At 39.6% G+C, this 14,928-nt stretch overlaps 1 protein-coding gene across 10 annotated transcripts in view; it reads left to right on the forward strand.

The window, feature by feature from the left end:
* SLC4A10 (solute carrier family 4 member 10) overlaps nucleotides 1–14,928 on the forward strand; it is a 178,331-nt gene that overhangs the window by 40,451 nt on the left and 122,952 nt on the right. For 6 of the 10 annotated variants that reach the window (XR_012764986.1, XR_012764985.1, XR_012764984.1 and 3 more), the window contains exon 1: nucleotides 4,616–4,916. The exons of 2 other annotated variants lie outside the window; for them this stretch is intronic. Coding sequence is in view for 4 of the 8 variants with exons in the window: in XM_075429855.1 (XP_075285970.1) it covers nucleotides 4,836–4,916 (81 nt within the window). In the remaining 4 variants the exon portion in view is untranslated. Of the gene's footprint in view, nucleotides 1–4,615; nucleotides 4,917–14,928 lie in introns of those variants that run through there. 2 more of the 10 variants (XM_075429859.1, XM_075429858.1) reach the window with 2 other exon arrangements.

Below are 14,928 nucleotides of genomic sequence, written 5' to 3' on the forward strand. Positions count from 1 at the left end.
TTGGCACATCTGTCTTGACACCTACACAGATCTCCCCCTTAATCTTTCGTTTGTTAAGCTAAACAAAGCAAATGTTTTCAGTTTCTTCTCAAAATTTCGCTGACCATTGTAGAAGCCTTTTTCTCTTGCAGTTTGAATTTCTTTTTTAGGCATAGATGATCAGGATCAAGAACAATAGATATTAATAGAACTTCATGTTATTGCATTAATGTCTATGTACTAGAAATATCTTTCCTGATAATTTTAAAATTTCATTTCCATAGGGGCATCATATTGGTAGCTCATAATTACTCTGTGATCAGCTTTGTCCCCACAGTTTCATCCACTGTACTTTTCAATTGCTGAGCTCTCAATTCAGAAACTGTATAATAATCTTTTAATAATCTTTGCATTTTTGCATTATTAAATTTTACTTCAGTTTTATTCTTACCTCTTTGTATCTGGTGATATTCCGTTCCTCATATATAAGCAGTGCTTTCCAATATCAGAACTTTTTTGAACAAACCCAGGGTGTGATTTTTGGTATAATTCGTACTGCTTATGCTCTGATCATTAATAAAAATACATAGCAAAATTGATCCTGCAAAATGTTGCTGAGGGATATGTGTTAATATTGTTCTTCCAGCTGTTTTAGTACAGCACTACATCATCTCACCTTGCTTTTTCAATCTGCAGCACCTTTCACTGATCTCAAGTGTTCTCTACCATGATTGTTAGTACTAACAAACATGACTTAAATTTAATTTAAAAAGTTGAGTGACAGAGCTGCTGTTGTTTGCTCACTCACTGCTTAGGTCTGGTCTTTTTGATATGAAGCTGATTTGTGATAGTTTCAAGTGGCCATTATCTCACCTTGCATAATCCAAAGGAACTCTGAATTTGCTTTTTTCTTTTTTTATTCTTTTTTTTTCGCATGAAGAGAAATGAAATAAAAGCACACTATATTTGAGAGTAATGCTTTTTTGTTGTGTAAAGTGATACCTGTTGATACTTGAAAGGGAATGAATTAACAGATTTTTGCTTCAACAGTTGTCAGAATAAATAGTTATACTTTATGAAATGTGCCATATTTTTACCCTCTCTGTTTTAACATTGCTTATGAAATGTTAAAATTTTCACTTTTGCAAAATTGTATTGCCAAGAGGACAGACATGGAATAACTTCTGAGAAAAGATTCCACTAGCTGGGATAGTATGCATAAAGAGATCCTGTATATTTCTGAGTGCATTTATGATTTGTACTGAGGTCTTAACCTAACTCAGGAAAATAGTCTTGCATCTTGTCTTTTGCTAGCTTTTGAATTCTTCAGAAGTCCAGCTGGGGGAGGGATGAAGTACTCTTTGTGAGCAGAAACTCTTTAAGTGGTGTTTTTGACATCTGTGATTATAGCTGCAAGCTTTGTGTTTTTCACTTCTGGAGTGGAGAAGATCATCTAATACAAGATTTGTACAGAGAGAACCTACATAATGTTTTTGAAAGGTGGCTTGACAACATACTTTTTTTTTGTTTGGTCACTTCTTGCCATCTTGCTGGCCTCTATATCCTAGCTAGGTGGTTTGTGGGAACTTGGAAGTGGTTGCCAGCAACTCACAGATGCAAAGTTGTACTCCCTTACATAGTTGTAAGTAGCTACTGGTCAGAATATAGTATTGCAGAACGGAGTGTTTGTCTAAAAGTAAAGAACTTAATATTTAGTAATGGTGTACTATTTTTTTTTTAATTACCTTTGGAAGTAAGAATATTACCTTAGGAGATATTCCCACTTCATGTGTGGGGATGTGGGGAAAGCTATTGTCCTGTTTTTAACTGCAGAATCACTCTTGTCTGTTTTTTTGGAGGGCATTTTGTCTCCTTATGTGTATATGTTTATATCCTGTGCACATAGATTTAATAATATTTTCTTGGTTGAAAGTGAATTAATGAGATATTGTGGAAAAACTTTAAAAGTGGCAGCTTTTAAGAACATTCACAATGTTCAGAGCGGCACCCTGACTACCGCTATCATCAGCACTCAAAAGACAGTGTCAGGATGTTTGGCCTCAAAATCAACTCTCTTGGAAAGTACTAAAAGCAGTGTCAAGTCTGGCCCAATCTGGTTGCCTACTGCATTTTAAAGCCTCCTAGGGCTTCACTGACTAGCCTCTGCTAGGCTACTGAACACTTTGCTGGAGGCCCTGAATGAATGCATGGCTTTGCTGGATAAAGAGCTGCCTAAATGGCCGAGCGCAGAGACTGGTGGTGAATGGAGTTAAATCCAGCTGGCGGTTGGTCATGAGTGGTGTCCCCCAGGGCTCAGTTTTGGGTCTGGTCTTGTTTAACATCTTTATCAATTTATCTGGATGAGAGGATTGAGTGCTCCCTCAGTAAGTTTGCAGATGACACCAAGTTGGGCGGGAAAGTTGATCTGCCCAAGGGTAGGAAGGCTCTGCAGAGGGATGTGGACAGACTGGGTCGACGGGCCAAGGCCAACTGTATGAGTTTCAACAAGGCCAAGTGCTGGGTCCTGCACTTGGGTCACCACAACCCTATGCAACGCTGCAGGCCTGGGGAGGAGTGGCTGGAAAGCTGCCCAGCAGAAGAGGATCTTGGGGTGTTCGTCAACAGCCGGCTGAACATGAGCCAGCAGTGTGCCCAGGTGGCCAAGAAGGCCAATGGCATCCTGGCTGGTATCAAGAATAGTGTGGCCAACAGGAGTAGGGCGGTGATCGTGCCCCTGTACTCAGCACTGGTGAGGCCACACCTCAAATATTGTGTTCAGTTTTGGGCCCCTCACTGCAAGAAGGACCTTTAGGTGCTGGAGTGTGTCCAAAGAAGGGCAACAAGGCTGGTGGGGGGTCTAGAGAACAAGTCTTATGAGGAGCTGCTGAGGGAACAGGGGTTGTTTAGTCTGGAGAAGAGGAGGCTGAGGGGAGACCTTACTGCCCTTTACAACTCCCTGAAAGGAGGTTGTAGTGAGGCAGGTGTTGGTCTCTTCTCCCAAGTAACTAGCAATAGGACAAGAGGCAATGGCTGGTTGTGCCAGGGGAGGTTTAGATTGGATATTAGGAAAAATTTCTTTACTGAAAAAGCGGTCAGGCATTGGAACAGGCTGCCCAGGGAAGTGGTGGAGTCACCATCCCTGGAGCTGTTCAAAGAATGCGTAGATATGGCACTTCAGGACATGGTTTAGTTGGCATGGTGGTGTTGGGTTAATGGTTGGGTGTGGTGGTCTTAGAGGTCTTTTCTAACCTATGATTGTATGATTCTGAGTTCCCTTTCCCTGTAGATGAAGCGTCCCTAAGTCGAAGCGGTTGCACACTGTAAAAAGTGAATCAGTTAAAAACTGATAGCCAACAGTTTCTCTCTCTAAAGGGAAATACATGCTATTTGTGGATGAGACCAGTTTGCTATTATCAGTGCCATAATGTGTATGACTATAAACCAAACTTGATTACTCAAAAAAGCAATTACTACAGCTATATAATAATAATGTTAAACTAACAGAATAGTATCTGGGTGAATTAATTTAGAACCATTTACTTCTGGTTTCTGCTTCTGTTTCTGTTTCAAAGTAGAGAAGGACATCCAAATTAATCTGAATAACATGCAAGCTGTAGTTAAATTAGGGAAGATTTTTTTCCTCCAAGTTTTATTTGTCTGTCAAATTTGACTGGTAGCGATACATTTCAGTAGGTGTTGAGGGGATGTTCCTGTGTGCTGAAGGATATGGACTGAGAGCCTCAATAGGACTTTCTCACTGTGTGATCAGGAGCAATTTTCTGTGGGTCTAGAATTCAGAGGAATTATTAAAAGGAGACTTTCTCCAGTTTCTTGGTGGCACTGTTTCATCTTAGTTCTATGAAGTGATTTTTTTGTTTACATGAGTTTGTTGCCATAATGATAGCAACAAGAAACATAAATGATGGTTTATAATAATCAATTTTGTTTGCATCAAGTATGTGTTTTATTAAAAAGTCCAGGTATTGCTTTGTAGTCTTAATAATTTAAAAATCACTAAGGAGGGTATTGTACATTTGTTAGCTTGAAAGGTCTCTCGTATCAGAAAAAAACCATGCATGATTGTTTTGTTTGATATCAAACCACATTTTTGCTGTCATAATACTGGCACATTTTCAAGGCATGCTGTTTTCTGGCTGCTAGCAGGGAGTAATGGAAACAATGCAGTGATCATGTAATTTATTGAAAATAAGTGCTAAAAATACGCAAGCAATATTTTTAATAGGGAATGGTATCCATAAGGCTGCATAAAAGCAGTTTCAGTACCACAGAGGTATTTAAATGCCTTACTGCCTGTGAATTGTTTGCAGTTTCTTTCTGGCAATTTTCTTTTGGATCAGATTGTGATGCTTCTTCTGAATGGTGATAGTGCTTGATGAGGAGTGGTCATGCAAGCAAAATTTGATAACCTCGATATGTCACTTCGTCTGCTGTTTTTCTTTTGTTAATGCAAAGCCGGTTGTATAATATCTAATTTCTCCTTTAGCTGACCACTGATGAAAACAAAATCTATGATGGCAGCACTAGGTTTTATAAAAAACGCAAGTGAGGAGTTGAAGGATGTGGCTTGTTCTGTTTGGATGAGGCAGGGATTGCTTTAAGCAGTGAGCTTACTGTTTTCAGATGGCATTAGCAGCATCAGTGATATAGCTGTGTCAGCCTGCTTGACTACTGGATGTCTGTAATCGCACAGAGGAAACTGTGTTTAAGATCTGCTATCTTGAGGGTAATGACTGCAGCACTTACTGATGGACAGAAGGGCTGTTAATGCTTTCTTCACTAGCCCAGAAGATTTTGAAGGATTGATGGGTCCATGATATACTTTTCTAAGACAGGAAATGCAATTTTTGGGGGTCTCTGCAAATAGAAAGGTCATGCAGCTTGGAACCGGTGAGACATTACAGTCTCTAAGTCATCAGGTATGACCTCATAGTTTATGCTAATATTTCTAAGATGACGGTTTGTTTTACAGTTTTAGATCGCGTAAAATCTCTGTCTGTATAATTGCTTCATGCTGGATTTGCTACAGGATTTGTAGGGTAGACTGTTTACATAAGCAGAGCAATGTATATCTTGGAAATCTAACGTGTTGTTGATTTGCTATTTGAACAATGTAAGGCTATTCCGTATGTATTTTCAAACTGTTCCTATTGTGAATTTGATTTCTTGTAATTAATTAATGGTAAAAGGTTATAGCTCTGTTGTAAAGTAAAATTACAAGATTGTATTGCATGTTTTTTTTTGCTTGATTTTACATGGCACACAAAGCTATTGTGTGAATGTGTGTGTGTTGTATGAAATGCAGTGGCAGGTTGTTTAAAACAATGTATCACATTGTGTAACAGGACTGAGTTCTACTGCAGGCACAGATCTTGCTTCATTTTGCAGTAGTAGTTTTTTTTTTCTGCTTCATTTCAAATTTTTAAAAATAGCTCACTGAACAAACCAGTGAAAGTTTGGCAAAATAACTCTCCCCTTTTTAGTTATTACACTTAGTGACACATTAATACTAATGGGTTGTAAAAGAGAAGATAAATAAATATTTAGAATGTTGTTTAAAACCAAATTCATGTTACTGAAGCATGTTTCATCTTTTTTGTTTTTAACTGTTGCCAACTTTATTGCAGGGCTGATACTTTTGTATCTGCTGATGTATTGTAGTGATGGATAGGAAAGTCAGAGTACATAGCAGAAAGCAATTGTATGAATATTTTACATAGGAAGATAGTGGCCTAATTTCATGTACGGAACACAAAATGGAATTGGAAATACTGTTATCGCTGTAGGTGTTATAAGTGCTATATAATAGCCATTGTTTCCCTTGAACACAGCATAGAGCAATTATATTTGAAATTGTAGAAGTTTATTTTTAAAGATGATATTCAGCTCCATCTTAAGAAATTCTAGATGTATTTGCAGAACATTTCCATGGCAACGTGTTTGGCCATGTGTTTTAAAAGCTCAGCTGAAGCCTGCAAGTAGTGTGTAATTTTTCTGTCGCTTGCTTTGCCGTTGTAAAACAACAATTTTCACATATAACTGGACTGCAGATTGACAAGGGTGAGCAGTATTTTCTGACCCCAAAGCACAGGATTAAGTGGTGAAGACTTAAACGTATATTCATATTTCCACCTAGAAATGTAAACATTGAAAACAGGGATTTGGTTTTGCATTTGGAACTGTATTCTGGTTTCACCCCCATTTAGTAACATTTTGTTGGAAATGTGTATGTGTGGGAGACTACGGAAGACCAAACTTAAGAATGTGCAGCAAATTGCTTCAGTAAAAATGGCTGTCTTTTAATTTTTAGTTAAAAACATACCTGTAGAAAAATGTTGTATTACTTTTACTGGGCATAATTTATAGTTTCCCAGTCTACTCATCCAGCTTACATGCTTATTAATAATGGGGAAAGACTGCCGTGCTCTTAAGCTTGATTAGGTTTGGAATGATTTAACTATACCTTTCACTTGCTACAAGATCTTTTCAGTCCATTAGAATTTATTTTCAGTATTTTAATGTATTAGTCACAATGAGTACATCCTGTTTCTTGGCATTGGAATGAAATTCCTGAAAGTATTGGTTTCAAGGCATTTTGGTGCTTTGCAGGGTATTTATGGACTTTTTAGTAGGACCAACCCTCCCCCCAGCTTCTTTGTGTTCCTTATTCAAGTATAATTTAAAATCTTGACTTGTATTTTGAAGTTACTCCTGAAGTCTCCTTTGCTCATTTAAAATAATTAGATCTCCATGGAGTTTTGCATAACTGGAAGCTACAGCAGTATGCCATGTACTTATCCTGAACTCTTGTTTCATTATTTATATTAATTCTGCAGACTGTGTTCTGTGGATGTTTTTGAAATGTAACATTGATAATGATCTCCGAATAGTGCAACAGACATCCATTGCGGCATGTTTAGGATAGAAACTGTATCTGCAAAGGAAAATAAGTTGGTGAAGAATGGTTGCTTGAGGAAGTGTGTGTTTAAGTCATTGCATTTTGAAACAATGACATTACTATTGCAAGTGAGCTTGGATATGTTTTTTCATTCAAAGGACATAGGCCCATTATGGGTCCATCTTCATTGGAGGCACTAGAGAATAATTCCTCAAAGGACAGTGTTAAGTAATTGAAGTTCTTTTGTAAGAGAAGGAATTGCAACAAGGTAGAGATATACACATCAGAGCAGGGAATTGGACTGAAGTGATGTGAAAACTTAAAACTACAAACTATTTTGCTGTTTAAACCCACCTTCCCTGCCCCCCCCCCCCCGGCTACGCGGAGGACACAGGTTTAAAATATACTTGCTGATATTTGGACATACTGCACAAATTTGGAGTCATCGAATCCAGTGGCAGTGTGTTGGTATCAACTTAACAAGAAGGTTTTGTTATGCCTTCTTTTAAGCTATACCGTCCCTCTTCAAACCAAGTTGATTGCAACTGTCAGTATTTGAAGTATGCTGTGTGAAGGAGGATCTCACTAACTAAACAATTCTTTCCCCTTGACTGTGCATAACGAATATACATCTGTGAGTATGTGCTTCCCTATCTTTAAACATTCCTATTTACAGTACCTAATGATAAAAATCCTATAGAGAAACAAAGCTCTTTATGGATGTTGTGGGAACAGTGTTAACCACCAAGTTGGGCAAGAAGCCAAATATTTGTGTCATTTACAAATTCTAAAAATGAATACTCACACTCATGCACATATTCAGTTGTGTGGTGCTTTTACGTATTACTAATTGCCATTCTGGTTCTACACTACTGACTTTTTTTCATACCTCATAGTGCCAGTTGTTAAGGAAATAGCAACACTAGGACAAATGAGAGATTGGGGCCAAACATTCATAAATGGTAAAACAACACTGGAAGCAAAAAGTACTTTCAGAGTGAGGTGAAGGAATTCAAGTCCTTTTGTCCTACATTAGTCTCCCTCCCAAGAGATGGTCCTGTTCTCTGGTCAGATTCTCCTCGTTTAGTACTTTAATTCATATACCAAGTCATTGGGCCTAGTGACCTGAATTAGGGAAGGCTTAGTATAAGCACATCAGAAAGGTATAAAACAAAGCAACATAGCATAAGTATGTAACAGCTAACTGCAGGGTCATGAAATATATAGCTAAATGACTGGTGTTCCAAGAATATCACCACATGATCATTCTGAACAAAGACTATTTGAAGGAGTTTTGCTGGGATGCAATATTAAAATGTGAATAAATCACAACAATAATGCCACAGTAATATGTTATAAAAATGTAAAGTAGAGTCATAGTTAATCCCAGTTGTGGGAGGGGACCACCTAAGGGGGGATAGTATTAATGCAGTAAAAGAGAATGGTTATGCATTACTTGGAATGGTATTGTGGAGAGAAGAAGCAATCCCAACTATGGTTCATTCTCTGTCTTTCCTCCTCTCTCTCTCTCTATTGTAATGAGCCTCATAAATAATATGAGTTGTTCATATTGTTTCTTGTTTCCTTGCAGGGCTGTATTTATTTTGTCTTACTTAACTTTTCAGTAAAAGTTATTAGTAAAAAAGCACTAACATGACTGCTGTTACACTGCCATGATCAGAGTCTTTGGTCTCATAGTATTTTCTTTCAGTAGACTCTAAGTACAGGTAGAAGCTGATCCATAATTCTGGTAAATTCCAATAGGTTGCTTAATTACTAATATCAATATAAACTACAGAGTAAGCTACATAATGCTTTCCATTGTGCTGTGCTGATTTCAGTGTGACCCTAAAAGGGAGTGCTTCACTGCCCTGAATCATTTAAAAAATGTATATACCAGTAAGAGATTACAAGACGTGACTGATGATAAGGTGGGGAAATACTGCTATTCCCATTTTGTTAAGGGGATCAAGTTTTTTCTTATGTTTAACTGATACTTCTCATATTTTAATTTGTGCCCATTTTCTATTGCCTTGTCACTGGGCACCACTGAGAAGAGTCTGGCTAAGCCTTCGCTACTTCTCCCCCAGTCAGGTATTTGTACGCTCTGGTAAGACTCCTCTGAGCCTTCTCTTCTCCAGACTGAAACAGTCCCAGTGCTCTCAGCATCTCCTTATATGACCTTTGTGGCCCTTTACTGGGCTTACTTCAGTGTGTCTATGTTTCTCTTGTAAGCAGAGAGCCAAGAACTGGACAGAGTGCTCCAGTTACGTCTTCACAGGGCTGAGAGGAGGGGCAGAATCTCATTATCTGGCAAGGAAATTCAGATTGTCTGTTCACTAGTCAATCAAATATGGCAAGCTTTGGACAGGAATCCTTGAAAGATGAGGACTGAAGGCACTGAAAATGATGAATAGTAATGTTTGTTGGTAATCTTACGGAGAAGAAAAGCTTTGAAAATACCTTTGCTTAAGTCATAGCAGTTGTCCCCCAGTGCCAATTGATATAAGCAGAGAATAACTCCTAAAAGGAAAGGTTAACCTTTCATATTTTGAGCTAAGAAAACTTTAAAGTAACTGAATAAAAAGATATAATCTAGTAGGATATCACTGATTAAAAAAAAAAAAAGGGTAGACTATGGGGAACATGAACTCGACGGATTCATAAGTTGTATTTTTAGTCAACTTGCCAAAATTGATTTGTTAATTTTTAGTGGAAACTCAGAGCATGCATAGAACTCTCAAATGTTTTCAACTGATAGAGCAACCACCAACTAAGACAAAATATTCAGCTTGGTGCATTGAATTAAAGCGTAAAACAGGCATTAAGTGACATGAGGGATCATTGAGGTATTGTAAAAATTTGGTTGTTTTTATAATAGCTTCCCCCTTTTCCCACAGGCTGTTTAAATAAAACAAAAATGTATATAGGAGCCTTCAGTGATTCAGGATTCATCTGTTTCTCTCCTGATAACATAATGAGTTCACTTGTTTAAATTGTCTTTATTAAAGATTTTATGCAGGCACACAGAGTCATTAAAATACGTGCAAGAAATCATACCCATATGGTTTGCACGACATTTAATGCAATTAAAACTATTCTAACAAAAGCAGTATCAGTTTTATGTCCCAATCCTGCGATTAAAATTTTCCAGGAAAAGCAGTGTCGCATTTGTGACTGAATCCTGCAAGTGGAACAGCAGAGAAATAGCTTGTCCTTACATTAGGAAGGGGAGCTGCAATTGAGCAGTTCCATTCAGGTATGGAGTCTGTTTGGAGACGGAAATTTGCATGGTGGAGACCTGATGTCCAGCTTATTATGTGAGGGGGTTAACTACGCTTTAGGGGGCTTCTGTCTGAGAGTAGGTCATGCAGGTCAGTTATACCAACTGATGTCACTCTTTACTTCAATATTTAAAGCTATTTAAGTGGGTTTTTTTCTGTTTTCCTGCTAAGGCTATCTGAAATACTTTAAACTTCGAAAAATAAAATCAGATTTCTTTTGCCCCTTTTGTTCTCCCCATTGTTCATCTGACTTTTGTAGTCCTATACCAGGAAAAAATTTTGGTGAAGATAAGATTTTGTACTTCATGCATGTATTTGTGTCTTAAACAGTGGTTGTGTGTATCACAACTTAAAATTTAAATTAAGGCAACTCTTAGTATATAGGAAAGTGTAGGTTGGTGTTGCCTCAATGTTGACTGCTGTGTAACATTTTTAATGGAGTAAACTGAATGATCATTAGAAAAATCTAATACATATGGAAAATGCAAAATGATAAATTCATAAAAATGACAGTAATACAGTGATTTCTTAAGGCATTGTATATTCTGCTGAAGATTATTCCTGGGTAGTTAGATTCTACATGGCAAGCATAGGCCTAGTTCTGTGAGTACTACAAAGGATGAAACTCAGTGTCTAGTAACTGTGACTGGATCTTATCTTTAGAATATCTGTTGTGGTAGTTGTACTAATACATGTCAAAAATATGACTTCTTAGATCACCAGGGCACAGGATTTAATGGAGATGGCTGGATATTGCCAGTAAAGTTTACCTAACATGTGAAACATGAAACATACGAAAATGGAAAGCTGTCTTGGTGTTCTTATTTTGTTCTGGAAGGAAGCGATGACCTCTTTCTCCAGGAACTTGGTTGCCTCGTTGCCTTCGCCAGGCTTGTCCCGTCTGCTAGATCTCAGTGTACTGTCACCAGTCCTTCTGCGCGTACTCATGAGTGAATTTCTCATTGCTACTGCTGAGTGTCTTGCAGTGACTCACTGGGCTTGGTTATTGCCCAGTCTGCCTTCTGCTCTCCTCCTCCTCTTTCCTGAGTGGTTTTCTATTTTGTAGGGTGCAGATGTGCTGAAATTTCTCAGCCATCTAAATTCTAATGCAAAGATGTATATTTGCTGTGGATGTCAGCGAGAGATGAAATCTGTGCTGTTAAAAGTAGTTACTAGCACTGCCTTGTGTCCTGAAGATCTACAGTAGCAGCAACCTCAGCATAGATCTGAGACATGCTCTGGGTCCTTTTTGTGACTGCTTCAACAGATGAGAAGTGTTAAATTGTTTCATTTTTAGTATCCTTTGCAATTGCTGAGACAGGGATTAAATCTACATTTTTAGCAATGTCTGTATCAATTTCCCTGGTAATTGCTTAGACTTTATTTCCCTCGTGGGCCTCGTTTTATGTCCATAAAAACATTATCAATTTCTAGTTTAATTTCCCTTTAATTTTCCTATCTTTGCTACACTGTACACACCTGGAGATCTCTAATTTAATACAGGAAAGTAAAGAATAGCACCTTTATCTTCCACTGTAAACAGTGTAAAATTTCTTCAGGTGAATTGAAGAACCTCTTATGCTGTTTATTTGGTCATGGCAAACAAGGTTCAGACTCTTCAGCTTTGGACACTTTTGGCATCCACCCACAGTTGGGCAGTAGGGATCCTGTAAAGTAAATTGGTTAAGCCCTGGAGCTGCTGGTGTTCCCATGATGGATGCTTCTGCCTTCCCAGTGTGTTTGTCACCGTATATCTTCCTCTCTTGGTTTACAGTTTACCTATTTGGGATAGGCATGGTGATGTATACTGGCATAGCAGACAATTGTGGAACAACACTGCTCTTCTCAGAAAACAGCAGGGAGTTACATTATTTCCAAGGCAAGAAGCACCTCGTGCTCGGTAACCCTCACTTTGGGAGATTGTGTTAGTGAAAGCAGGGTTTTCTTTGCTTCATCGGGTTCCTAGTGCAATTTTGCTCTGTTTGAACTTAGGTGTATTTATAACTTCCTAGTCTCTTGTCAGAGGACCTCTTGATCAATCACAGCATGGGACCGCAGATCTGCTTTGGATACCTCAATTGCCATGTCTTTCACCAGAACATTCCATGGGATCAATTGTTTTTCAGTATATTGTACTTATGTGCCTTGTAATTTTATTCTTTATAACAGTTTCTCTAAATCTGTTCATAGCCAACAACAGGCTTACTGGTTGATTGTTTACAAACACTGTTTGGAAATCATTTTAGAAGTTGGCACTATATGTGTGGTCTTCTAGTTCAAAGGTACTAGAGGTGAGTTCAAGTAATCCGGTTCAAAGGTACCGGAAGGCATTTTAAGTAAGGATGTTACACACCCCATTCAGAGTCTCACCTGTGGGACTTGCGATTATAAACTGGGTTTTGTTGTCTAGAATGTCTTGAGAGTAATTCTGTTGGAAGGATATCCAAATTTAATACCTGTTCTAGGCTGGCTGTATCTCAACAGAAATGTGATGCAGCATAACAGTAACATGAAAACTGAGAAAGCAGGAACATTCAGAAAGTGTTTAAAACACAAGACAAATACATAAAAGATAATAATGTCATACAGAGTTTTCATTTTTTCATGGGCAGGTTGAAAAAGTCATCATACCTTTGCTAATCTTATATCATTCTTTGGCATAAGCATTACTTTTGTGATTCAGGGTGTTTAAAAATGAACAAGAATGAAAATAATCATGAATAAAATTTTCAAGGGAATAATAGTAGTGTCTATTAATGGAACTATGTACAGGGTTCATTGACTTGTTCTTTGTGCTGTTGAGAAGGAGACATTTCTTATGTTTTACTTAGTAATTATATATGTCACTTGCCACTTCCCCCCTTGCCCTTATTTTTTTAGCAGATGAACAATAAATGGGTATAGACAGAGTCCTAGTTAAGCTAAACTGGCTGTTCTGGTGATTGTGAGGTGAATGGGCAAGCTTCCTGACTGCCCTGTGCAAGTGTCCTGGGTTTGGCCAGGACAGGGTTAATTTTCACCGGACTCCAGGAAGGGGCACAGCCGGGGGGTGGGGGCTGACCCCACCTGGCCAGACAGAGCCTGGTATTCCATACCATGTGACGTCACGCTGGGTTCCGGGGGGGGGGGGGGGGGGGCGGCGGCGCGGCGGGAACGCTGTCGCGGCTCGGGATCGTGCGGCGCCGGTGCGGTCCGAGAGAGCGGGTCTGTTTCTGTCGTGTTTTCTCCTTATCTGTATCGTTGTTGTTCCTGTTTCCCTCTGTTTGCTGTTCTGTTAAACTGCCCTTATCCCGACCCACCAGTTTCTGCCTCTTTCTTTTCATTCTCCTCCGCACGCCGGCGGGGGGAGGGGCGGCCGCGTGGTGCTTTTGTTGCCGGCGGCAGCCGAAACCAAAACAGCAAGTCAGATCCACTGCTAAAGAGAGAAGTGGGGACATTTGTTTTTATCTGGTTCTCTCTTCCTTTTTTCCTCTATGAAAAATTCTTCAGTTTAAATGTGAGCTGTACAGGGAGGTGCAGTTTCAGTCTTTAGTGGTCTTATAAAAGCTTTGGGCCTTTTTTGTATGAAAGACAGACATGGGTTCAAGGGAGATTTCAGTTCTGTTCTTCTGATTTCCTATTATTGCTTCTAGTCTGTTGTTGACTTTTCCTACACTCTGTCCTGGTTTAAAATATGCTCATTCTGTTTCTAAGCAGAGGAAAGCTCTGACAGGCACTTTTTAAAGTGTGCTGTTGCAGTCCATGGCAATGCTGTAGTTTAAAATAAAAAATATCTGGAATCTTACTAACTCCCATCCTGCTGGGTTCCCGTTGACTACACAGGAATTGTGCAAGATGCAAATTAATGGAGGATTTCATGTTCCTTTTGGGGAGTAACGTCTTTGTTAGTCGTGATCCAGTCTACTGAGAATTCCACCACTTGGAAATGGATCTGTAATCCTGATGGATAACAAATCTGCTTCCTTGAGTTTTGAATTCTGCCATGTTTATGTCAAAAGATGAAATTATACTCTCCAGCTGGAGAACTGGACGGAGAGGAACCTGATGAAGTTCAACAAGGGCAAGTGCAGGGTTCTGCACTTGGGGAGGAATAACCCAATGCACGAGTACAGGCTAGGGATTGACCTGCTGGAAAGCAGCTCTGCGGAGAGGGAACTGGGAGTGCTGGGGGATAACAAGTTGACCATGAGCCAGCAGTGTGCCCTCATTGCCAAGAAGGCCAATGGGATCCTGGATGCATTAAGAGGAGTGTGGCCAGCAGGTCGAGGGAGGTTCTCCTCCCCCTCTCCTCTGCCCTGGTGAGGCCCCATCTGGAGTACTGCATCCAGTTCTGGGCTCCCCAGTTCAAGAAAGATGAGGAGCTACTGGAGAGAGTCCAGCGGAGGGCTACGAGGATGATGAGGGGACTGGAGCATCTCTCCTATGAGGAGAGGCTGAGGGAGCTGGGCTTGTTCAGCCTGAGGAAGAGAAGGCTGAGAGGGGACCTAATATATACTTACAAATATCTGAAGGGTGGGTGTCAGGAAGATGGGGCCAAACTCTTTTCAGTGGTGCCCAGTGACAGGACAAGGGGCAATGGGCACAAACTGAAGCACAGGAAGTTCCGTCTGAACATGAGGAAGAATTTCTTCACTCTGAGGGTGACGGAGCTCTGGCACAGGCTGCCCAGGGAGGTTGTGGATTCTCCTTCTCTGGAGATATTCAAGACCCGCCTGGCCAAGGTCCTGTGCAGCCTGCTGTAGGCGACCC

The sequence above is a fragment of the Opisthocomus hoazin genome, chromosome 9 (genome assembly GCF_030867145.1).
Source record: "Opisthocomus hoazin isolate bOpiHoa1 chromosome 9, bOpiHoa1.hap1, whole genome shotgun sequence".
Classification (NCBI taxonomy): domain Eukaryota; kingdom Metazoa; phylum Chordata; class Aves; order Opisthocomiformes; family Opisthocomidae; genus Opisthocomus; species Opisthocomus hoazin.